This window comes from Erpetoichthys calabaricus, chromosome 5 (genome assembly GCF_900747795.2).
Source record: "Erpetoichthys calabaricus chromosome 5, fErpCal1.3, whole genome shotgun sequence".
In the NCBI taxonomy this organism is placed as follows: domain Eukaryota; kingdom Metazoa; phylum Chordata; class Cladistia; order Polypteriformes; family Polypteridae; genus Erpetoichthys; species Erpetoichthys calabaricus.
In genome coordinates this window covers 200886734-200914177 of record NC_041398.2, presented here as the reverse complement: position 1 = coordinate 200914177, position 27444 = coordinate 200886734, and the positions used below count along the sequence as shown (strand labels likewise).

At 37.9% G+C, this 27444-nt stretch overlaps 1 protein-coding gene across 3 annotated transcripts in view; it reads left to right on the top strand.

Moving 5' to 3' along the window:
• Positions 1–27444, top strand: part of ark2n (arkadia (RNF111) N-terminal like PKA signaling regulator 2N) — an 85508-nt gene that overhangs the window by 18536 nt on the left and 39528 nt on the right. For all 3 annotated transcript variants that reach the window (XM_028791181.2, XM_028791183.2, XM_028791182.2), the window contains exon 2: positions 8386–9239. In XM_028791181.2, coding sequence (XP_028647014.2) covers positions 8477–9239 — 763 coding nt within the window. In that variant the 5' untranslated portion in view covers positions 8386–8476. The remainder of the gene's footprint in view (positions 1–8385; positions 9240–27444) is intronic.

Sequence of the window (27444 nt, the reverse complement as noted above, 5' to 3'; positions counted from 1 at the left end):
AATGTAAAAACATTGAATAACACTGAGAAAACTAACATTGCAAGAGTTCACGCTACAGCCTTATGAACCGCTCACTGTAAACACTTGTTTTTTAATGAGTTTTAAGCACAGGGAAAAAAATATACATTTGAAAAATCCTTAATTTATACAAAAACTAACCATAAACAACCAAGAAAACTAACCTTGCATGAGTCGAGTTCTAGCATGAAGGAAGTGAGGAGGAACTGGGTGGAGAGGGGAGCCCTTAAACCCGTCACCGTCGGTAATGTTACCGATGAGCACGACAGTGAGGCACTACAATGGAGCAAGGGGATGGTGCAAAAAGTGCCAAGTTCTTTTATGAAAATCAACAAAACAACAATCAAAAACAAAGTCCAAATTAAATAAAGTGCAGTGTTTTCAGAATCCTTCAATAAATAATCCCATAAAAACAGAAGTGAAGTGGAGGTTAAAATCCAATAGAAAAAAGTCTTCATTAAATGCAACGAGGTTAAAACAGTGCTGGAAGCAGTCTCTTTAAAAACAAGCCCGGTGCATTCTTTAACTGGTGACCCCCCTGCTTCTCCCTATCCAGGCTTCACAACAGGGGAGTCACTCTACCTGCAGCTGTCCTTCCTTCCTCCTTCTGGTCTGGAGGCCTCCCGATCCCTGGCTTCAGTCGCGCACTCTCCAGACCGAGACTTGGATTCCCTGGCAACCAGGACGCCCACTGAACAGGAGAGACTGAACATGTGCGTAAATCACCAACGCGTACGAACCAGAAGAGAAATGAAATAGAGCACAAAGAGTTCACAGCAAATGCACAGGGAGGGACTGAACACATTCGGAAATCATCGACGCATACGAACCGGAAGGGAAACTGGCTTGCTTGTCACCCAAGTGTGTGGTCGTGAACAAATGCAAAAGTTTGACGAATTTTTTGGTCATAACCCGATTTCTATGTGTTTTGAAACTTTGTGACCAGAGGTTCCACTGTACATAAATAATAAAACTGCAACTTGCATTTATAATGCTATTTGTGGTATAGCCCTATGGAAGCTTATTAGGGCCACGGTGAAGAAGAAAAAATACAGACACAAAGAAGAAAAAAAAAAAAAACTATATGTCGAGATTAAAGTCGACATTTCCACTTTATTCTCATAGTTTATTTTGTCATTGAAGTAGAATGTCGTAAACTTCATCCTAAAATCAATGTTTAATTTACTAGATGTTCTCAAACCCCATCATAAGTTAATGTAGCACATTAAATGCTTTGTGTTGTGTTCCCCAACCCAGTTGTTAATCGCTATGCGCTTCTTAAACTGACTAACTCACTAAGAGGAGGCGCCGGCAGGGATCGCTGCACAGAATACATTCACTTCATGATATTCCTGCTCTCTGAAAATGTAGAATGCTAAGATAAATTTTCATGATGAAATGCATTAAATTAAAGCAGGTATTAAACATGCACAGTAGTGCTGCTCCCTCGCAGTAAGGGGTCCCCAGTTGTAGGTTCACTTGACTGAATGCTCTGCTCCCCAGCTCTGGAACTCACTACCATCTGAGCTTAGAAATATTGAATCATTTTCACTTTTCAGATCTAAACTGAAAACTCATTTAAGACTGCTTTTTCTCTTTGATTGCAATTGCTCTGTCTGATTTTAATTTTTGTATTTTAGTTTTGTTTATAATGTGCTTTTTATCTATTGTTTGGTGTCCTTGAGTGTTTAGAAAGGTGGCTATGAATAAATACATATAAATAAAAGGTTAGTAGATTTTCAGAGACATTTCCATAGCTCTAACAGAAATCAGTTGTGGTTGCTTAAAATAACACTTGTCAGACAGAAATTGAAATTAATCTGAAACATTTGGAATAGAGTAAAGCCAGCACAACTTTGGAAAAATACTTAAGGCAGGTGATCATGAATCTCTTATCCTGATTGTTTTTGTTATGCAAAGAACTTTGTCTTTTGATAAATAAAACATGACCTAGCGTTGCTGGGACTTAGGGATGGTTATCGAAAACCAGTATTAAATTATTACTGGTTTTGGACTGGTTGGTACCATTAAATCAATAAGCTCTTACAAAAATACCGATAGTAGCACAGTTTTTTTTTTTAACATTAATTCATTCTGACCTTAACGGCGTTGTTAAATTCTTAACCGTCCCCTAATGTTGACGACACTGCATGCATCGGGTGATCACGTTTTAGTCTTGTAGGTGCGTGTTTATATTCTGTGATCTCCAGTCGTCGTGACAGGCTAAAGTGCTCAAAATTGTGAGTTCACTTTCGTTAATCATCATGCAGCTAAATGCATTATGTATAAAAAGGTAGTTGCATATAAAGGGGTTAACACTAGCAACCTCTTGAAACATTTACAAGTAAAAAATGACATTATTGTGAAGCAGTGCAATGTGTTTGACTGATTCAAGAAAGTGGCTGCTGAAACGTATTCACCCTGTAGACATCCAGCTCCGATGTTGCTGGAATTAGCCAAACTGAAAATGCAACTGTCTAGACCTCATTAAGTCAAGGTAACACTCGTCATCATTATGAAAGTTAGTCAGTAGTTTTTTACTCGGGACATACAAAGTGAACATCAATTTTTTACTTGTTTTCAGACTGCATCAGTCAAGCAACAGCTGCAGCTTCGTCAGTGGATACCAGAATTCAGACACCCACATCCATTACATTACATCCACATTACTTCTATTTTTTTTTTTTTCTGGAGGCTTCTGCAATAATGGGGGAAAGGCATACTTTTTAAAAGATGATGTTAGGAATGGTGGTAAAGTGAGATAGGGATCCATGGCATTATGCGTGTTTTAATGAAAACCATGCATTCAGATTCGAGGGAGGATGTAGGTGCATGCAATAGTATGGATTGCAGTAAACCCCACTTTTCATGATTAATGTATCTCTTCTGCTTTAATCATAATACGCCATTGATTGTATAGCCCTAGCAGGTTTTTAGTTACTGTTGCCCAAAGCCCAGGGATGCTCTGACCAGGTTTTTTATGGTAGTTACCAATCACTGATTTCATGTTACTTGATTGACCAATTCCATTTTTTTTCTTTATCCCTTTAGAAACATTTTTACAATAATCTCCTGCATAACCAGACCAATAGAAGTCTTATGTCCTACACTAAAATGTACCCTAAGTTCTTGTCAATAAGCCGCGGCTTATCTAAGGAAAAAAGTTGTGAAAATGAAAAAATAGAATATCGGCTTATACATAAGTCCGGCTTATACATCCATCGCGGGGGTTGCGTTCCAGAGCCACCCGCGAAATAAGAATATCCGCGAAGTAGAAACCATATGTTTATATGGTTATTTTTATATTGTCATGCTTGGGTCACAGATTTGCGCAGAAACACAGGAGGTTGTAGAGAGACAGGAACGTTATTCAAACACTGCAAACAAACATTTGTCTCTTTTTCAAAAGTTTAAACTGTGCTCCATGACAAGACAGAGATGACAGTTCCGTCTCACAATTTAAAGAATGCAAACATATCTTCCTCTTCAAAGGAGTAAAGCAAACAAATCAATATGTCTGTTTGGCTTTTAAGTATGCGAAGCACCGCGGCACAAAGCTGTTGAAGGCGGCAGCTCACACCCCCTCCGTCAGGAGCAGACAAAGAGAGAGAGAGGGAGAGTTTGTTTTTCAGTCAAAAATCAATACGTGCCCTTCGAGCTTTTAAGTATGCGAAGCACTGTGCAGCATGTCTTTTCAGGAATCAGCTTTACAAAAGATAGCAACGTGAAGATAATCTTTCAGCATTTTTAGACGAGCGTCCGTATCGTCTAGGTGTGCAAACAGCCCCCCTGCTCAATCCCCATACGTCAGGATCACAGATAGTCAGCGCAAGAGAGAGAGAACAGTAAGCCGGGTAGCTTCTCAGCCATCTGCCAATAGCGTCCCTTGTATGAAATCAACTGGGCAAACCAACTGAGGAAGCATGTACCAGAAATTAAAAGACCCATTGTCCGCAGAAATCCGCGATATATATTTAAATATGCTTACATATAAAATCACAATTTAAATGACCGCTACGCGCTCGTGTTGACTCGGCGACGCCCAGAGCAGAAAGAACGCGCTCCGGCCGCTCCAACCGCGCCATGCGGGGAGTGAGAGAGACGGCAATATCTCACACTCTCTCCCCCCTTAAAGAAATTAAATGGGCGCGAGTGAGACCACTGACCTCCCTCCCTTCTATTAGTTATAGGTTATAGTACGTTCGGCTTATCCATGAGTCCGGCTTATCTATGATACGATTTTATTTTAAAAATTCGTATGATTTTTGGTCTCTGGCTAATACATGAGTCCGGCTTATAGACAAGAACTTAGGGTATTTTTATTATTAAACTTCTAGACCACAGGTTTAACAAAATGAAATTGTGTAGACTTATTGTTTAGTGACCATAAAGTGCTAAAATAAATCAAATTTCCTTAAAATGCATACTTCAATGAAAGATGTACAAAAATATTTATCCATACTCCATATGTCTTAAAAGAGAATAAAATACTTCTTATAATTATAAGTTGTCATATTGTTTTTTCTGTAATATAGATATCTGAAGAAAGGCTTAATAAAAAAAAATAGTTTTTACCATTTCTCTAACAACAAATATATATATATATTCACATGATTAATTGATATTGGTAATTAAACACTGATTAAATGTAAATATACATTTACTTGTACATTTAATCATTTTAAATCATGAATTGCACTACAGCTTTTTGCTGTTTAAATATACATTTACTATATTTATGTAGGTGAGTTTTTTCTTCAGTGTATCAACCAGACATATGGATTACCGTATTAAATCCAAAACTTATGCTGTATGAAACAGCAGCTAATGCAGTATAAACCTTTAAAAAAGCAGCAAATGTTTAAAATGTTCACAAGTTGTTTTTCAAGAAGACAAGACTAACATGGTTAACAGGTTTATAAGAAAAACACACATTTTGCCGTTAAGCTAACATTTCTCTTTCTCCAATTGAAAATGTAAGCTACTGCACTTAAAACAAGCTCGCTGTCCAAACCAAAAGTGAGTCTGTTTTAATTAAAGGACAAAAAAAAAAAAAAAAATTCTTCCTGTCTAAAATAAAAAGGTCTGAATTCATTAAAGTAGATTTTCTTGTCATCTTAATTGCACAGGATGACTCCTCTGATTTTCTTTTTCTCTACTTTCTTTAACATAAAGGCTAATATTTCAATCGTCTGTCACAAAACAAGCTGCAACTTCATTCTCTGTTTACACTGCAGGACGTTTGTGGCAAAAAACAAATAAACAAGCAAATAAGAGCCCACTGGCGCAAATACCGTAATACCTTGCGTATAGGAGCACTGCAACTAAATTATTGTAAAGAAAGATACTTTTTTGTGATCACCCAATTTACCAATCACTGATCAAATTTTTTTTTTTTTTTTTTGTGGAAATGGGCTGGTTTAGATTGGTGGCTAATTGATCAGAACATCTCTATTCTACACATTGCTTTTCGCTGCTTCTGATCCATAGCATCTTGACGGGTGGCATTCACTTTGCACATGTTATCCCTCCACCAAACGAGCCAGTGTTTCTTTGGGCAACTGCATGGCCGCTTTCCTGTTGGCTAGGATGCAGGGCTGTCGTTACCATTGACTGCTCTTCACTGCTGATCAATTGGCCCTACCATCAGAGGCCTGTGATTCTGTTTTAATAGTGCAAGGGATGGAAGATACTGATGACACCAGTCAATAATAATATTATTATTGGGTAGCAAGGTGGCATAGTGGCTGTTCTGCTTTCCCATAGTGACGCAAACTGGGGTTTGAGTGTTTGGGGGATTTGTATGCTCACTCCCACAGTGGAAGCACATGCAAGTCGGGTGGATTGGCGTTGCTAAAAGTGGCAATTTCATGTATGTGTGTTTGCCTTATGATGCTTGCAGGGATAGGCTCCATTAACACCCCCACCCCCCCCAACCCTTCCTAGGATAAGCGGGTTAGGAAGATGAATGAACGTATGCTTTTTTGTTTAGTGCTTGTCGGTATGTGCCTGCTCAGAAGTCTGTTTCACAGATGCACACGTGTGTATTTTCAGTCTAGCAATAGTAGGCAATCTTTGAGATATAAATAAAAAAGCTTTTATGCCTTTTTCAGTTATTATTGTCTAGTTGTCTACAAAAAGGAATCCTCATTTTACCGTGTATTAACCTTCAATAATGAGTGCTTGGGATTGAAGCAGTGCCGTGGAGGAAGGCACACAGGGTAGTTGGCAAAGATGCGCATGCGCACAAACGGTTTTCTTTTAAAATGGCTAAATCTTACAATAGTGGTTTGCTTTTCTGATTTTTTTTCTTCTTTTTTTTAACCTTTTTGGCTTTAAAAAAGGGATGTATTTGGTAAGTCTTAAGGCTTCTATATTCACATATGTACCTGTGTACCCTACAATTGTAAGCTGCAAGAACAGACAAGTTTTTTTTTTTAATTTATTAAAAAGATGCTTCACTTTATAACATGTGGAAAATTAAAATATACCATGATTGTGAAGGAATAAACTTGACTTGAAAAACCCCTAACTTAACACTTAACTGACTAATTATCTCTGCCTCTCCTCTGCCCCATGCCATGATTTGATGTTCAGTACAGTGTTTGAGTATTCTAATTATGGCGGCGGCTACACCACATTTTGTAGAGGATGGTCCCTCCAAATATTGTCCAAATCTTTCCATTCCTGGACAGAACTATAATGTTGGGAAATACCTCAGTACCATAGGTTCTGTACTACACACAAGTGGCTAAGTAAGCGTAAATGGGTTATACCTATGTTTGTTAAAGTAGTGAATAACACAGGGTCTTTAACAGTTTAGTAATGCACATGTTACACTAATGTGGTAAACTACTTAATAAAGATGTTTAGTCAGCTGGCTTTCCAAAAAGATAAAAATGCATTATTGATAAACATCAACAATATAAATTGGTTTATGCGCACTTTGTCATCCCTGCTTGCTTCCATTATGATGTTTAGTAAATGACCAGAAATGGTCAAACAATAAGAAATCAAATATTAAAAACCACTGCAAAGTTATGTTTCAAATTTGCAATAAAGGGGTAATAAGTTCTGACAGAATTTCTGTTGGTTTCCTTTTTTAATCACACAAAACCTGCCATTTTGGCAAGAGTGTGTAGACTTTTTATATCCCCTGTATTTGTAAAATTTTCACTGAAACAGTTGGCCTTGATAAATAAATGTTTAAATAATAATAAACAACTAGAATTAAAAAAAATCTCATTCAAGTGCCTGTGTAGCTGTCTGGTTGCTGTGTCTCTTGTCATTCCAAAAGATGGTGAATCATAAATATTTTTAGTAATAAAATGTGTTTCATTTGTCATTCAAGTAGATGGTGCATCACAAACGCTCCCTTTCCAAATAGAATAAAATAGAAACACATGCATTGTTGCACTGCAAATGTTAACGCTGAGGTGTTTGAATACTTAGATTTCAACCCATCTTAGATAGGGAGTGCAGCCAGTAGCTTGTATATGTATTTACTACACATTCAAGTCTACAGAACACTGGTTTTACCTTAGCCTTTATGTCAAGAAAATACCAGTCGTCGTCAGCTACTATATGCTTTCAGTTAGTATCATTTATACTTGAGATATTTGTAAGCTGTTTGTCATATATATATATATATATATATATATATATATATATATATATATATATATATATATGTATATATGTATATATGTATATATATATATATGTATATATATATATATATGTATATATATATATATATGTATGTATATATATATATATATATATGTAGTTAAGCCAGCTCTCTTGGATTTAGAAAAAATAATTTTGCAGTGTTATTCATGATGTTCACAAATAACCATCTACAGTATGTACATCTCAATTTAAGAATTGTTTTGAAAGTACTTGTGTGGTAAGTCTTAAAGTGAATTTACATATATAAATATTTATATGATTATTTTAAATTGATTGTATTTAATCAAAGGTTGAAATTTTATTTTTATTTTTTTAGATTTCATTTAAAATTCTAAATATACCATTCTTCATTAAAAAGCTGTTTGGATTACTTCTTGTTTTTTGTTTTCAAATTACGAAATAACATTTAGTGTAGTTTTCAAAGTCCCTAATCTCCTGCTAGATTACCTACCACACTACTTGGTAACTTATTCCACATGGCTTGGTTTTATTTCTGAGGACAGTTTAAAACATGCTTACATTGTCTTTTTCCTTATTTGCTCATATTAGTAACTTTTTGTTATTTGATATTTTAGCATTGGCTAAAAGTGTTTATGTATCAAATGATTTAATTTTTAAGTTAGAATTTGAGCTGTTGTTGTTTTCTTTGGTAACATAATTGTTTTTGACTTGCAGGTTTTCCCCTGCTTTCAAGCAGAGTCCTGTGCCACTTGCCCAGGTATATTGTGTGCTTTATGATTAGAGACAAGGACAGAACGAAACTGACATGAAGATGGCAGATGCTGTAAAAACTGAAGATCTTGTGGATTCTGAAACGCCACCAGAGGTTGCTGTTGATTCTGGAGTGGAGAGAACTGGAGGAACAGAAGTCCTTAAAACTGAGACCTCTAGTTCAGAAAAGGGAGAATCTCCCATCCAAAATGATCCAGGTCTTCTTTCTTCTATGCCTTGCCTACTAATGGAGTTGAAACGTGACTCTCCAGAGTCACAGCAGGCTTCTACAGAAAGTGAAAAACAAATTTCTGGAAAAGCCTATGAAAGTGACTCCTCTAATCCCTGCATGTTATCTCCTTCTTCCAGTGGCCACTTGGCTGACTCTGACACACTGTCTTCAGCAGAAGATGAGGTCTCTAGAATAGGAACATCTTCTATAGCAGAGGGAGGCGATCCTAACTCAGAGCCTGGAGGAATAACTGTGTCAGGAGCTAGAAAGTCCAGACGTTCCCGATCTGAAAGTGAGATGTCTTCTGCTGTTATGGCAGCCAAAAAGAATCGCTGGCAGGTTACAGGGAGTGAAAAGCAAAATGGGCGACTAGCCAAAGTCAAGGGACAACGGAGTCAGAAACACAAAGAGAGGATACGCTTACTGAGACAAAAGAGAGAAGCAGCTGCCCGTAAAAAATACAATCTGCTTCAGGATAGTAGCACGAGTGACAGTGACCTGACCTGTGATTCTACCACTAGTAGTTCTGATGATGATGAGGAAGAAGCATCAGGAAGCAGCAAGACAATCACTGCTGATATACCAGGTAGTTTCAAACATAGCTGAATTTGTTGTACAGAAGTTGCATGGATTGCGCTTTTTGCTCCTGTTAATAATACCTTGGGCTTCTTAGCATTTAAGATTTTTTAATTTCATTGTATAATTTGCATTAAAATAAACAGCCCCACCCCACATTTGCCTTTGCCATTTTCCTCCCCTGCATTAATTTGTCTTTTGCCTAATTTTTGCAATGGTTGATTACATTTTTAATTTGTAAATTAGTAGACAAAGTAATCTGTGCCTTTTAAAAGTAAAAAAATGCCAACCAGACTTTATGAATTAATTCTTAAATCACATTAATACCCAATTTCTAAAATGTTTTTAATGTCAAAACAATGTGTATCATTTTACATATTGCAAGTTTCATTCTAGTAATAGTGTGTGAGATCCTTAAGACAGATATACTGTGACTATTTAGTATTAGCTGTTATTTTTTATGCTTTCTATGATACTTTAACTTTGTTTGTAAATCTTAACAGTGCATGTTTCATATTCATGTTTTAGCTCTATCTTATTGAAAAACTATCCTTCTAGCATTGGTTGAATGATGCATTATCACCACCACGTTTTGCATTTGTTTAAAATGCTTCTTTGTTTGATGCTATAAAAAGATTCCCTTAAATTATAACACTCTTAAATCTCTGAAACAAATTGATTCTATACAGCTACTTAGTATATTAAAAAAAGGTTTGACTGAAAACGTGCAGTATAAACAATGTAAATGAAGCAAAGTCAGTACAGTACACCCCCAAAATTCGCAGGGGTTACGTTCCTAGAGCACCCGCGAATTATGGATGTAGTTAAAAAAAAATGCCTATTTTTATAGTTTAAACCCTAAATATGCCCACAAAACATTTTAATTTCATTTCAACCTCAGCTTGATATATTACCTAAAAAATAAGAAAGTAAAGTTAAACCCATATACTATACAGTACTGTACTGATATGTCACCCGCAGTGCTAGAATGTAAAATACCAATGTTACCGCTACATGTACTGTAATTTATGCAAGCGCGTTTTCATTGCCGGAAGCCTTAGAAGGTGCAGGGCGTTTCGGCGGCATCTTTGGGCCTTAACCCTTAAACTGCCACATACTTGGGGGTTAATGCATCCCTGGATGCCAAATACTTTTTTGCTGCACTTTTTAAGTAAATGTCACAATTCACAAAAAAAGTGAAATTTTAATGGAACACATTTTTTTCATGCAAAGAGCATCACAATTACTGCAACACTGATCATTTTACACACTGCTAATGAACTGTAAAAACTATTTAAACAAACTACTGGAACAATATGTACAATGTGCAACTGACGCCATTGATGAAATTCAGTAAATCACTGAGCCAACTGCGCTGAACTGGCTGCACGCAAGCACAGAGGTAAACGCTGATGCTTGCAGGCTAGTCTAGTGCAGTGGCTCAATCACAGAGACAGTGAGGCTGCAGTGCTGCAGGGGCCGGCAGTGGTCATGAGTTGGCTGCTTAACGAATGTACAGCACTGACTGATCAGCTCCAGCATGCTGGTAAATTGCACTGGGAACCGACAATAGCCAGTTGTGGCATGCAATGAATGTACGTCACCAAATATATGCGGCTCCTACGTGCTAGCAAATGGCACTGGGAAACAACTATAGCCGGTTGCGGCAGTTTAAGGATTAAGAAGAACAAAACTGAAAACACAAGAACACTCAGCGGGAGATGTGTCACAGGGCAGCAGTCAATCAGCAGCAAGGAGAAATGAATATCGCTGTAGCAGTCTGGTGCCGCTAAGATTCACAGTGATTTATTTATTTTTATGGTGGAGATTCCAGGGACACACCCAGCCTTGACTTGTTTACCAAAATCAATTTATTTTCTCTTGGATAATGAACCTGTTGCCTCTTAATGGCATTAATCCATTGAAATAACTGGAGCACAAGCAAGTGATTTTTTTTTTTTTGTTTTGAGCCCAGTTTACCAAAATGATTGTAAGATTTGACAGATTTAGTTGAAATTTCTTTGTACAGTAAGGCCTCCTTTGTCCTTGATCTGCTATCACCAGGAAGGCTGGGTCTCTTAATTTATAATTCAATTAAAAATTCCTAATCTGGAATCCTCATGCCCCTTAGTTCTTACCTCCTTTAAACCTTTGCCCCTGATTGCTACAATTTTATGGTTCACTAAAACTAAACCAAAAGAAATGTTAATTACACCCACTTTAGCCATAACCTCAAGGACTGTACAGCTCACAGCATAGTGTTAATCTTTTATTGTGTGTGGTGTTTAAAGTGCAAGCCCCAGGCTACTGACCAACTTTATTTTTGTTGTGTATTTTGGGAAAATTCTGAAATTTGCGTTATTTTCTTATTTGAATATTTTATATACATTTTCAATCTGCTTTAATGATATAGTTAACCAGATTTCAAAATTCTACAGTTATGTCCTTGTCTGAAATGTAATTGGCTGAGTTTTGTTCACCTCTGTGTGAGAATGCCACAAAGGCACAGTGTTTAGAGATTTGACTGCCACAGAACGATTCCTGGGTTCAACTTTTCTTCAATATTGTCTCTATGGAGTTTGAATTTTGTCCTGTTTTGTGGCATTTTTGTTTTAATAGGGAAATTGACAAATTATTGCACAGAGACATATGAAAAGCAACTGTTCTTTGGGGTAAAGGTTAAGTGTCTCTTCCTTGTTAAATTAAGTTTATGGGTTAAGCTTGACAGGAATAAAAAGTATGTTTGGTTCAGTTCATAATTTGGAGGGTGTACAGGATATAGATGTCATGCTACAGTCTGTTAAAAAGGTGAATGGGTGAGAGGATTCATTTGCTGTTCTTGCCAAAGTGCGAACGGCACACTTCACTCTTCACTTCATATTTGCACTCGCAACTTGTGTGCTCATGTCTTTTTGTTTAGTTGTGTTCAAGGAAACAAAGGAAGAATGCTTTCTACTTAGTGTTACAATAAGTGTCATTCAGTATTTCCCTAGTAAAATAAATATCTAATATAATGTGCATCCTACAGAACATTGCTCAATAATTAAATTGGTGTTAACATTTTGGGAAAGCACACTGTAAAAGGGATGGTACTAGTTCTTACTTTTTTGCAAGATCAAATGGAATTGGTTACAGGAAGGAAAAGTCTGTCAAATCTTTGAATGATCAATGCATGTTGTTCTGCAGTCATTACGCTTTAAGTTGTACTGTCGCACAGAAAATATTTTGTAAAAGTCATACATGGTACCTGGGAGCAATTCCAGGTTATGCATCTTGGAAATTTACTGGGACCCATACCAGTGCAACTTTGCAGTCTTCCCATGATGGTGGTTTTCACTCATTAGGTAATCATTTCAGGTTTAAACGTTCTCAAATTTTTTTAAGAAAATATGTTTGTGATTAGAGTTAAGTGTTGGCATGTGTTTTGTTTGTTTGTTACTTTACCCAGTGTACTACAAAAGAGATATGCCCGGCAAACATCATGAATTGAAAAAATGGGACCCAAAAGTGTGATACAAATAGGGCTCAACTAAGTATGCTGTTCCATTGGGCCATTTTGGAAGGCTGATGGAATCTGTTTTTACCTAATAAATACTACTGCCTAGAACTTCAGGACAGTGTCTGGTGGTAACTCGGTTCAACAATTTACTTCCTGGCATATACTGAGAGCATCGATCTTCTTTAATTATATATACAGTTCACACTATCGGATAGCCTACCTTAGAAAATAACCTTCAGAGGCTCCTGCATGTTAGTTGTTTTTTCTTATGGTTGGTTCTCCGTTTTGAATATTGGTGTATGTATTTAAAGATATGTTTTATATGCTTTATCTGTCAGTTTTATTGCTCTTGCAACAACTTGGTAAAATGCCTGTGATTTGTACTAGACCTCAATGTAGGAAATTGCCAGTTTGACATTCTAGGAATTCTTAACCCAGTTTGGTGTCACATGCATAGGAATTTACTGGTAAATCCTAAACAAACACCATGTGCAAATTTTTTTTTTTTTTCTTCAACATTGCAAATGATTTTTTTCTTGTTTTACACGCGATGTGGTTTACCTAAGCCTCAATTTACAGTAAATTCATGCTTATGACCAACTGAATACAAAGTGTTTGTAAAATGGTTTTGAATTATATTTTCTCATAATGTTTGTGTGTAGTAGTTGATAATTATTTTTAGGTTGATGTTGCATTTTAGAAGTAGACAATAATTTGTCAGAAGTACAGCAGTTACTAGATGATTTGTGTATTCTGTGTTCTGACTTTTGTCTGAAATGTTTGAAAAAATTTTTTTTTTAATTTGCAGAGAATCTTTTACTTTTTTAATGCACACTAATAGTTGTAGGTAGTATTTGTTTTCATGCTGTAAATGGTTGTGGGAAACTCAGAGGGATTTTTCTCCTTTTGTAATGAGTCTACCTGACCACATTGAATTTTTATATATAAAACCATGTGAATTTTCCTGGGAGGATTAAAAAAAGAGTCTACCTGACCACATTGAATTTTTATATATAAAACCATGTGAATTTTCCTGGGAGGATTAAAAAAAAAAAAAGTGTGTGCATTTTCATTTTCTTCTTGACTTTTCCATTGGATTTAACCTAATTCTCATAAACAATGTAGCATTATGAAGCAGTCATTTAGGCATCACACCAAATAAAGTTGATTCAGACTAACTAGAACATTAAGAATATAACATCTAATGGTTCGATTTTCCAAAATAGTGTCTTTTTTTGGTTTATTATTTAGTGAATTGCACTGAGCTGAAGTGGGTACAAGTACATCATACGCTGTACAATTTAAACTCAATGGGTCTCTGTTCTCTTCTGTATAACCTGGGGCACTGAGAATCTAATGTTTCACAAGTGGAAGAGCCAAGCCTATTAAATGTTGCATTTTAATAATAAGGCAGTGGTTCATCATTATTTGGTTGTCATCTTAAGTAAGACCAGAACAACTTGCCAAAAAAAAAAAAAAGCCAAATTTCATTTAAAAAAACGATTAACAGGAAAGTGCACAGTTAGACAATAGATAACAAAAGTTTACAACAGAACAGTTGAACCCTAGCCTTATTGTTAGACCCAATGCTAAATGAAAACTAGTTGATAGAATTATTGATTGCTACAGGGTTGGACAGTTTGGTATTCCGGACACCTGGGACTTCCAGTTTTTAATTCTGGACAGCCCAATGTCAAAGCCCAATGACTACCAGATTTTTTGGTTTTTAAATCAATGCATTATTTTTCTAATCAAAACTAATCTGATTAAAACTAAAGACTCAATTCTTCATGTTCGATCTTAGCTGGGTGTCACTTTTAAAGGCAGTTGCTTATATTGTGCCAGACTGCTATAACCAGTATTTCACTGGCATACACCCCACTAGGGAGCAAAATTGCAAAGCAAGTCTATAAATCAAGGAAGAGAAACAATAGTACAGTGGAACCTCGGTTTGCGAGCATAATTCGTTCCGGAAACGTGATCGTAGTCCAAAGCACTCGTATATCAAAGTGAATTTCCCCATAAGAAATAATGGAAACTCAGATGATTTGTTCCACAACCCAAAACTATTCATATAAAAATGATTAATACAAAATATAAAGTAAAAAATACATAAAAACAAATTAACTTGCACTTTACCTTTGAAAAGAATCATGGCTGGTGTGACTGAGTTTCTCAACTCTTCTGGGATTGCACCCAACGGGACGACACGCGGAAGAGCGTCCCAAAACAATCGCAGTCTCCCAGCGCTGAAGCAGTTCTCTGTAAAAGCGAATCCGAAAAGATCGCGGACATGCTATAAGCGCCTGCCGTCAATGGGTGATACAAGGAACAACGAACGTTATAAATGTGCAGGGCCCTGCCTGACTGCTGTGTCTGTGTATAAATAACCACGCTGTTGCTGTTTCAAGCTGAATAAAGCTTGTGTTGCTAAAGTACTGAGACTCCGCTTCGTGTTTTAGGGTGCAAGACGGGGACTTGCACGTCACAGCAGAGACACACACACACACGCTCACACAGTCACAATGCTAATGCTGTAGTAAACACTATACGCTCGTACGGATGTTGACTATATGAGTGAGGCACGCCGACTCACACGGAGAATAGGAGACGATTGCCCACAATCCCGCAGTGAGAGAGAGAGAAGAACCATCAGCTCAGTTGTGATCACATGACGCTCAGCAGACAAACTACTCGTACTGCAAGACCTCGCTCGTTTATCAAGTGAAAATTTATTAAAAATTTTTGCTCGTCTTACAAAACACTCGCAAACCGAGGTTCCACTGTATTAGGTTTAGACTATTAGGTTTTAAAACCTGGTATCTCAGCACACTACCATATGGATTTATAATTTGTCCCCCTCTGATTCTGTAAACCTTGGAAGGGGACGGAGAAACATAAGCACTAGAATACTATAAGAAGAATGTTTAATAAACATTTGCCTGATTTTTCAGAGAGCTGTAATGTTAACAATTTCGTAAGTATGATCAAAGCAAGAGGGCCAAAGCACTTAATATTTTGCTTGTGCTATGTTTGTGCCAGTCCTGAGCGGTCAGTTTGACACAGCATGAAGTGCAAGTGTGGCCTGAGCTGCAACAAAATTCTAATAGCTCAGAAGAGTCAAAGTTACAGATGATAGTAAAAATAGAAAATTAAGACCTTTGAAAAAAAGGTGGATGGTAGAACACTGTAAGATTTTTCTCTGATGGGTTGTTAACAGAGAATTTTCCTTTGGTGTTGAGAGCCAAAATGCTTACTATGTGGTTGTTTAACTCTTTTAGGGCGGATGTCGACTTTTGTCGACAGGAGGGGTTGAAGGCGAATGTCGACAAAAGTCGACATCCACGGATAGAAGGCGACAATCAGCTGTTAATGGCGACAAATCTCACTATCACGTCACAGGCATTCCCTCTGTGCTTGGAGGAATGCTAGACTCGTTGACTTGGCAACTAAACCTTGCGTGTGCGTGAGTTGCGAAATGTAAACAATGGCAAGATGGCATCGACATGTGAAAAGGGAGCGAAGGAAGTGCAGAAAAGAAAACACTCGGCAGACGATGTTTTGCGCATTATTGCGGAGTCGAACTCTTGATTTTTCAGAATCGGATTTTATTGGCAGTGATCAGGAGATCGAGCAAGAGAGTGAGAAGCCGGCATCAGCTGATCAGACACCAGCCGATGCCGCGCCAGCGGATCTGCTGCCAGTTGAGTGCCTTCGCACAACCGATGCATCTACGGCAAGGTTCGCATGAGACAAATACACAGACATTGATCCGTTGAGAGACGATCTGGCTACCGGAGTTAACAAGACAGCATGGCTTGCTGTTGGACACGACAGATCACCAGCTGCTGTACTTCAGGCTGCTCTCTCCTGATGCTGCTTTTCAGCTACTGTCAGACGAGACAAACAGGTGTAGGCAGAGAATTTTTTTGAATCGCGAGCTGCGTTTGCATCGCATTCTCGTTTTTCAAAGTGGAAACCCACAACAAAAGACGAGATGAAGTGCGCTGTGGCATTATAAATAGAGATGGGACAGAACTGGTGATATAACTTCAGGGAGCATTGGTCCAAACGTGTTTTGTCCCCTGGTGGCTTTGGACAGGTTATGCAGCGTGGTGATAGGTACGTGCTGCTGCAAAGTTTTATTCATTTCTGTAATAAACAGAAGCAAATCCCATGGGGTGAGCCAGGCTATAATGCCATACATAAAGTTCATAAAGTTTCAGAAGATGAAAAGAGGTGACAATATGGTTTTCATGCAGGCAGAAAACTTGGTGGCAGTGGCATGGCACGATGGCAAATGGGTGACTTGTCTCTCTACAGTACACACTAACAATATATGTGAGAAAGTGCAGCAACAGACAATTGAAAAATAGGCACCAAAGCAACACATATTGTAAGGAGTGCAATGTGGCAGTGACTGAAATTGGCTGTTTTGAGCGAGATCAGACTTTGCAGGACTTTGCTGTGTAAAATGTATGTGATATGTATGTGAAATCATAGAGTATGCAGGCTCATACAACATGCAAGACAGTAACATTTGTCAAAAGTAAATATTTTTTGTTGATTTGATATGTTAAACAATTGCTTTGTGTTCTTTTTTAAAAAATGTTAGTTTTTGGAAAAATATTCAGCCCTGGGAGAAAAACAAAAAAAAAAATTAGCCCTAAAAGAGTTAAAATCAGTGTTATATGAAGAAGGTGTGAAAGTTTTATAAATGCAGTGTCTGTTTGCAGAAATGGCCTATTAATTGGAACACCTCTTTTTAATTTATTGCATTCAATGTAGTCAATGATTATAGTATACATTAGCTATGTTCAGTTGTGCTTATTACGTTGCTTTTTTTATCCACATTATCCTACTATTTCCTCTATAAAGACTGGAGGTTTTACTGATGTAATCTGCCATTTCCCAAGGCTTTGTTGAAAGTGTATTATAGCTGTCCTGCTTTGTTTTCAGGTATACATAAGCTGAATCAGACTTACCTTCAAATGCTTTGTTTTCATAAAATATCCACATGAAACCTATTTGAATAAAAGTACATTTACCTTTAACACTAGAAAATTTTGGTCAAAAGTGGTGAATTAAATTAAAATCTGTTGCTTTGCTTCTGGTTTGACAATTTTAATATTAAATAAGCACACACAAAGTATTACATTAATGGAAAACTATTATTTTTTTATTTGCACAACATGGTCAAATTCAAACTTGCTTCCCAGAGAAGTCTGAGAAGTATGTTAAATCAAAGTATGTTAGACATATTCTTCCTGGCAGTTTTGCTTTTGTTTTTTTTACCATTGGTTATTAAGCTACATCAAACTTGAAGTTTATTGCTACTTTCATTTCCATGATTTGTATTGGAAAAGAGTAGCTTAGGAAAACAAAGTCTGCATGAGTGTTTTTGCAGGATTCATTGTTAATTAGTTGTAGCTTTTCAAGCCACCACTGTCTTTTCCAGCTCTACTTTGATTTTCATAGACCTCTGAACTGAATGCAAAACAAGAAACAGCCCTGGGCAGGATGTGCCGCATAACTGCAAAGCAGTTGAACATACACACCACCCACGCTCACTCACACTTGCCCAATTACAAGTAACCCACTGACTTGTAGTGTGCTGTTATGCATGACTTTGACAATGGGAGAATTCAGTAAGAAACTCAAGCAGCAGATCTTGCGTTTTCTCCCCAATAGCATCCAGAGTATCAGTATTTAATGAGCCATCCATCTAGTATGAACCAGTGTTCTAAGTGGATTAAAGCATTTTGGTAATGAATGGATAAATCACGATGTTTGTAAATATAACAAATCTTAAAAATCTTTTAGGTCCAGTATGTCCAGTACTTTGAGAAAAGCGATTTTCATGTTTTGACACCAGCACAGATTATGCAATAACTCCAAGATTAGTTGCCAAGTGGGGGCTGGGCGGATTATTGGCTTTGGAACCCCTGCCGATTTTTTTTTTTTTTTTCCAGCTAAACTGGAGTTTTTTTTGTTCTATCCTCCTGGCCATCTGACATTACCATCCATTTTCCAACCCGCTGAATCTGAACACAGGGTCACGGGGGTCTGCTGGAGCCAATCCCAGCCAACACAGGGCACAAGGCAGGAACCAATCCTGGGCAGGGTGCCAACCCACCGCAGGACACACACAAACACACCAAGCACACCTTGTTGTGTTTTAATTTATTTTTATTATTGCATATTTTTAATTCTTCTTGTAACTATTTTGTCATCTTGTAAAGCATGTTTGGGCTACATTGCTATATGAAAATGTGGTATATAAATAATTGTTGTTGTCTATGCATATTCATTGAATGGGTCAACTCTCCTTACTTTATTATGCTCTTTTAAACACTCATTTGACAGCATTGTTAAACCCCAAGTTGATTTTCTTAGAATAACGTTCAGAGTAGTATCAAACATAAACTTTAGGGGCTTTACAAGGTGCCCCAACACACTTTTGTACTTGTAAATATCATTTTAGTCTGTCCTTTATCAAATGATTAACTGAAATAAAAAGAAGTCACTGAGAATTGCTAGTGCAGTTACCTACCTTCCTCACTAAATTACATATATATATACACACAAACTGTGTAAGCCAGATACTAGAAAGTTTACAAATCGTCAGAACTACTCTGGGCATCTCTCTCCTGCGAGGATTTGTGTTGCCGACGTGCTTGCATCGTTTGTGCATTAGCAGCTAAGCGACTGTCTTTCTTATGAGGTTTTGTTTTGCTGGTATGCTGGCCTTGCTTGTGTATCCTTGGAGCTGGAGCCCTTACCCCGACTTAACCTCTCACTTCAGGGCCGGACAGAGACACACACTTCCACGCATAGACGTTCGAATCACAAAGACAGAATGAGTCCCAAAAAATAGTTAGTTGCTGGGTTGGCATCCCATTTAATTTCAAAAGCAACAGGGGCGCGGTGGTACTCAAACATAAAGATTGCTGGTAGTCGCCTCCAGTTCGCCCTATGGTGGTCGTTCCGAGTGTCAGCTGGATGATAACATGCATACAAGACCGCAAGATCACCCCCCACCCTACCCAGAAGGGGGTGGGTTAGGGCTGATTTCACCCTACAGTATTTTTAGTCTACCAATGAGGAACATGTGTACCAAGTTTCATGAAAATCACTCCAGCCGTTTGGAAGTGATGCTGGAACATACATACACACATTGACCCCCCAACAATATATATATATATATATATATATATATATAAAATATAATATACAGTAAGCAGCTGGAGATCCACAAAGGGAAAAAAATAAACCACATATCATAAAGTAGTTTTTATTCCCGAGCTTTCAGCCCCTACCAGGAGCCTTCATCAGAGGATAATGCTTAAACTTACAAGAATCAAAGGCAATATATAGCACAATTCGTTGGGGGTGGGGGAGGTGGAGGGATGTACAGGTCGTAACGTTTTATTTATTATGAACATGTTCTACTTAAGTTTGCATATGCTGGGTTTATGTCCAAATGTCAGTTAATGGCGTTTTTGTTTGGTACGTGATTCTTTTTTCTCCCTTTGTGGATCTCCAGCTGCTAATATGCAAACCATATCACAGACTTTCGCTTCCATATATACAGTGGGGCAAAAAAGTATTTAGTCAGCTACCAATTGTGCAAGTTCTCCCACTTAAAAAGATGAGAGAGGCCTGTAATTTTCATCATAGGTATACCTCTACTATGAGAGACAAAATGAGAAAAAAAAAAATCCAGAAAATCACATTGTCTGATTTTTGAAGACTTTATTTGCAAATTATGGTGGAAAAAAAGTATTTGGTCAATAACCAAAGTTCATCTCAATACTTTGTTGGCAATGACAGAGGTCAAACGTTTTCTGTAAGTCTTCACAAGGTTTTCACACACTGTTGCTGGTATTTTGGCCCATTCCTCCATACAGATCTCCTCTAGAGCCGTGATGTTTTGGGGCTGTCCCTGGGCAACATGGACTTTCAACTCCCTCCAAAGATTTTGTATGGGGTTGAGATCTGGAGACTGGCTAGGCCACTCCAGGACCTTGAAATGCTTCTTACGAAGCCACTCCTTCGTTACCCGGGCGGTGTGTTTGGGATCATGGTCATGCTGAAAGACCCAGCCACGTTTCATCTTCAGTGCCCTTGCTGATGGAAGGAGGTTTTCACTCAAAATCTGACGATACATGGCCCCATTCATTCTTTCCTTTACACGGATCAGTCGTCCTGGTCCCTTTGCAGAAAAACAGCCCCAAAGCATGATGTTTCCACCCCCATGCTTTACAGTAGGTATGGTGTTCTTTGGATGCAACTCACGATGAGTAGAGTTTTTACCAAAAAGGTCTATTTTGGTTTCATCTGAACATATGACATTCTCCCAGTCCTCTACTGGATCATGCAAATGCTCTCTAGCAAACTTCAGACGGGCCTGCACATGTACAGGCTTAAGCAGGGGGACACGTCTGGAACTGCAGGATTTGAGTCCCTGGCGGCGTAGTGTGTTACTGATGGTAGCCTTTGTTACTTTGGTCCCAGCTCTCTGCAGGTCATTCACTAGGTCCCCCCGTGTGATTCTGGGATTTTTGTTCACCGTTCTTGTGATCATTTTGACCCCACAGGGTGAGATCTTGCGTGGAGCCCCAGATCGAGGGAGATTATCAGTGGTCTTGTATGTCTTCCATTTTCTAATAATTGCTCCCACAGTTGATTTCTTCACACCAAGCTGCTTACCTGTTACAGATTCAGTCTTCCCAGCCTGGTGCAGGTCTACAATTTTGTTTCTGGTGTCCTTTGATAGCTCTTTGGTCTTGGCCATAGTGGAGTTTGGAATGTGACTGTTTGAGGTTGTGGACAGGTGTCTTTTATATTGATAACGAGTTCAAACAGGTGCCATTAATACATGTAACGAGTGGAGGACAGAGGAGCCTCTTACAGAAGAAGTTACAGGTCTGTGAGAGCCAGAAATCTTGCTTGTTTGTAGGTGACCAAATACTTATTTTCCACCATAATTTGCAAATAAATTCTTTAAACATCAGACAGTGTGATTTTCTGGATTTTTTTTCTCATTTTGTCTCTCATAGTTGAGGTATACCTATGATGAAAATTACAGGCCTCTCTCATCTTTTTAAGTGGGAGAACTTGCACAATTGGTGGCTGACTAAATACTTTTTTGCCCCACTGTATATAGTGCTGGGCGCTATACCGGTTCATACCAAAAACATTTTTATTTTTGTTAGGGATTTTTCTTATACTGGAACACTGGTTTAAATAGCCTAAACAACATTCGGAACGTGGCGGAGTGGGAAACTGTTTAAGGGGGGACCTTTTTCAATGGTGCATCACTAAATACGCATGCAACGGAGTACATGCGCTAGTGGAGGTATTGAGCAGTGAAAATGGATAGAGAAAGTTCTGAAACTGAAGCTGTAGCAGACGATAAAGTTGAACATGATGACATAGAAGAACATTTGACGAAAAAAGGTGCCGTGTCTGTTGCCTGGAGATACTTTGGTTTTAAAAGGTTGGATATGGACCATTATGTTCAAATTTGTGAATACCGTTTCTATACTACTGAATAATACTGCAAGCCAAGTTGTACTTGTTTAATTTTTTTTCAATACTGTGTAATGTACTTGGTTACTGTGTAATAGTGTGAGCACTAATAGTGTGGGGGGGGGGGGGAGCACAAAATGTCAACTTTACTCTTGAAATTTCCACTTTAATTACGTAGTTTATTTTGTCATTAAAGTAGAACATCATAAACTTTATCTTAAAATCGTTTAATTTACTAGTTTCTCAAATCCCATTGTAACTAAAGTAGGACGTTAAATGCTTTGTTTTGTATTTGATCTTCACTACCTGCTTCTTAAACGGGCTTTCTCTTCCTCCAGCAGGACATAGAATCCATTACATTCGTAATATTACAGCTCTCTGAATAATTAAAATACTGAGATGTATACGTGATATTATTTTCATGATGATAGTTAAAGCATGTTATTAAAAATGGGAACACTGTGGCACAGTGATAGTGACGAACAGGCGCCTTGTCCACAGATTGTTCCTGCCTCCCGCAAGGTGCTTGCTGCGCTATGCGCGACCTTCAATGAAATAATTTATTGCAGCAGTACTGTCTCTTTCAAACATACTAACAGCCGATTCTTGTCCTTCCTTTTCTTTATCCAAGTAACCAATCGCCACACAATCAGCTCTGTAATAGATGTTGAGCCATCTGTAAGCTTAGAACGCTGATTCTTCAAAACTTTTAAGAAACATTGAAATATCTTCATAGTACATGTTTAGTTATTCTATCCATCTGTCTTTCTGCAGTGTCGCGCCAGCCCCAGCAAGAATACAGCGCGAGGCAGGAACAATCCGTGAACGGGAGCGCAAGCTCCTTGCTAGCGCTGCGGCACCGTGTCCTCACATGTTTAATTATTAACAATATAGATTATTTAAATGAATTTATTTGTATAATAAACATATTGTGCTGCATTTCATCTTAAAAATGATATCGTCATCATATGTAAATATGCGCTTTATAAAGTGGCGCAGGTTGTGCAATATTATAACTGTATCGCAAGTTTACAGTGAGGTAATTGTACTTGTAAGTACAAACAGGTCTACAAGGAGCACTTGATGGATTGATTAAGTGCATTTATAGTCTTGGGATGAAACTGTTTCTGAACCGTGAGGTCCGTACAGGAAAGGCTCTGAAGTGTTTGTCGGATGAGAGCAGTTCAAATAGCGAATGGCTGAGGCAGCCTGTGCTTGATTCTGTATACCGATAATTCTCTTTCCGATCAGCTGCTCCAAGTGGTGCAGTGAGAGTAACAACGCTAAAGTAGCTATGGTATTTGGAATAGTTTGGCCATTCCTTGGACCATTATAATGTTACAGGTTAATTACAATCAAATGCCTTAAACTAATAAACAATATGTGGATAATTTCAGTGTATTTATAAAGCCGCGTCAGGGATGTGAATCTGAAAAAGAAAGGGAAACCACACTGGAACAGTAGCATTGCTTTGACGCTGGGTGCCACCAGTTTGCAAAACTGAGCGGAGAACTTGCGTAAGCCAGGCTTTGAGATTGCGTGAAAATGTGTGCAGCTTTACACCAAGTTTAGGTTTTATACAACGCGATTTGAGCGTGGAAACTGGAGTATGCAACATTTTTGTGCGTATGCACCATTTATACATGAGGCCCTGAACTCCATACAGAATGTCAAGACAGGGTTATGAGCAAAATAAGTAGCACACAATTCTTTTCTCCAATGACCAGGATGGCCATTTCCTTTAAAAAAAAAAAAATAAAATAATATGGCCAAGGACAGCTTAAAATAATAAATTTGCCCAAAAAAAATAACCCAATACCTGAGGTAGACAGAATGACTTGCTAGAAAGCTGTAATTGTTGTCCGAGCAAAAGGTTTAGGTAAATACCATCAAAGACTGGAGGGTAGGAGTCCCATCAGAGATATTAGAGTGATAGAATGGGTATATGCTATCACACAAATTTTACCTCACAAAGATATTACAATGATAAACAACATCTAAAAGTGCACATACAGTGGGGCAAAAAAGTACTTAGTCAGCCACCAATTGTTCAAGTTCTCCCACTTAAAAAGATGAGAGAGGCCTGTAATTTTCATCATAGGTATACCTCAACTATGAGAGACAAAATGAGAAAAAAAATCCAGAAAATCACATCGTCTTATTTTTAAAGAATTTATTTGCAAATTATGTTGGAAGATAAGTATTTGGTCACCTACAAGCAAGCAAGATTTCTGGCTCTCACAGACCTGTAACTTCTTCTGTAAGAGGCTCCTCTGTCCTCCACTCATTACCTATATTAATGGCACCTGTTTGAACTCGTTATCAATATAAAAGACACCTGTCCACAATCTCAGTCACACTCCAAACTCCACTATGGCCAAGACCAAAGAGCTGTCAAAGGACACCAGAAACAAAATTGTAGACCTGCACCAGGCTGGGAAGACTGAATCTGCAATAGGTAAGCAGCTTGGTGTGAAGAAATCAACTGTGGGAGCAATTATTAGAAAATGGAAGACATACAAGACCACTGATAATCTCCCTCGATCTGGGGTTCCACGCAAGATCTCACCCCGTGGGGTCAAAATGATCACAAGAACGGTGAGCAAAAATCCCAGAACCACACGGGGGGACCTAGTGAATGACCTGCAGAGAGCTGGGGACCAAAGTAACAAAGGCTACCATCAGTAACACAGGTACGCCGCCAGGGACTCAAATCCTGCAGTGCCAGACGTGTCCCTCTGCTTAAGCCAGTACATGTGCAGGCCCGTCTGAAGTTTGCTAGAGAGCATTTGGATGATCCAGAAGAGGATTGGGAGAATGTCATATGGTCAGATGAAACCAAAATAGAACTTTTTGGTAAAAATTCTACTCGTCGTGAGTTGCATCCAAAGAACACCATGCCTACTGTAAAGCATGGGGGGTGGAAACATCATGTTTTGGGGCTGTTTTTCTGCAAAGGGACCAGGACGACTGATCCATGTAAAGGAAAGAATGAATGGGGCCATGTATCGTCAGATTTTGAGTGAAAACCTCCTTCCATCAGCAAGGGCATTGAAGATGAAACGTGGCTGGGTCTTTCAGCATGACAATGATCCCAAACACACCACCCGGGTAACGAAGGAGTGGCTTCGTAAGAAGCATTTCAAGGTCCTGGAGTGGCCTAGCCAGTCTCCAGATCTCAACCCCATAGAAAATCTTTGGAGGGAGTTGAAAGTCCATGTTGCCCAGCGACAGCCCCAAAACATCACTGCTCTAGAGGAGATCTGCATGAAGGAATGGGCCAAAATACCAGCAACAGTGTGTGAAAACCTTGTGAAGACTTACAGAAAACATTTGACCTCTGTCATTGCCAACAAAGGGTATATAACAAAGTATTGAGATGAACTTTTGTTATTGACCAAATACTTTTTTTCCACCATAATTTGCAAATAAATTCTTCAAAAATCAGACTGTGATTTTCTGGATTTTTTTTTCTCATTTTGTCTCTCATAGTTGAGGTATACCTATGATGAAAATTACTAAATTGACTAAATACTTTTTTGCCCCACTGTAGTGAGTGAAGGGGTGCCAGATGTATGAAAAACATGGTAAAAATTCAGTGATCATGGGTTGAAAAATAGCCCAAAATATCTCCTTATTTTTTTAAAAAAGTATCCCAGATACTGTAAATACATCCCAGGAAAGTCCATTAGCCCCCACCAAAATGGATGACGATCAATAATAGCTCAATTGGTAACACTGGCAGCAACTGACTTAATTGTTAACCTGGACCACCAAGCCATGCTGTTAATATTGAAAATCTCACTATTCACTACATTGACTACAGCTGAAACCGAAAAACAGAGGTCTTCACAGAGCTAAGGGAGACTCTGTCATCTTGTCATTTGTGTGACTACTGACAGTATAGCGAATGTGGTCCAAGAGTTTGGGCTGAACAAATTGAGCAAGACTGGGCTGTTTCAAATGTAGACTACACATTATGGTTGGTAATTTAAATGGCCAAAACACAATACATGCTAGAAACATAATGCAGTATTCCTCGCAGCTGTTATTTAAATCAAAGCATACACAATTTTTGTGTGCTTGTCAGACATCCAAATAGGTCATGGTTTGAATACCAGTAGCTTTTTTATATGTTAATAAATGACACTGACTTCACTATTTATCCACCTGCTTATACTTTGTATTTGTCTTTTAAAAATAGATGAGAGATTCTGTATGCAATTCAGCCCTTAAAAGACTCTAATTATTTTCATAACAATAGTTGTATGTAGAATATGTGAAAAATGTGTCAAAGCTACTTGTTGTAGTAAATTCATTATTTTTAACTTGTGAGAAATCTTATCACAATTTTATCCTCTGAAAGGGCATTGAGCACTGGAAGAAATGTGGTCAAATACTTAAAGGTCCGCACTAAAGCCAGAAACTGTTAATGGGATGGCAATTTTTAGCAGAAAAACCTGTGATTAGCATAATGGTGAATTTAAGTGACGATTTTGAAAAGTTCCAGTTTTAGAACACAAAGTTTGAAAAAAGTTAAGTTTCTATTTTCAGTAGCAAGTTAGAAGTCAGAGTTCTGCATTTGTTGTTATTAGGAATGTTTTTTAAAAATGGAACTTTTGCACTTTTTGTAATCAAGGAAAAAAGTGTAACTGTGATTGTTTAGATTTTTGTAACATCCTCAGGACTTATTTTCATTTGTTCCTAGGTTAATTTATGATTCATATTTATACTGTTTTCAAGTATAAAAATATTTTCAATTGTAGAAAGTGTGTCTCCATATTTATTTCTATAAATGTATTCACTTTAAAGGGCTTAATAATTAAATTTTTGAAATCACAATATAGCATCGGTATCATCAGGATTGTGGCAGATACTGTGATCTTAGTTTGACCTCCTATTGTCCACCCCTACTAAGGAGTAATATTTAATAGATGAGCCAAATTTATTCACATTTAAAATGTTACAATTTCATGCTGCTTTGATTGTTCAAATGTGTGTTCCTTTTTTTTGTCTGTCCAAACATCATGGCTTCCTGTGTGAAATCCGACATCCTGGTTTTTATGTTAATCCGTTTTTTGAAATTCTTGTTAAAACAACCTTTGTTGTGCTGCTTTCAAAGCATCTTGTTGAGTGATCAGACTTTGTGTAATGTGTAGCCTGTGTACAAATCAAGAATTAG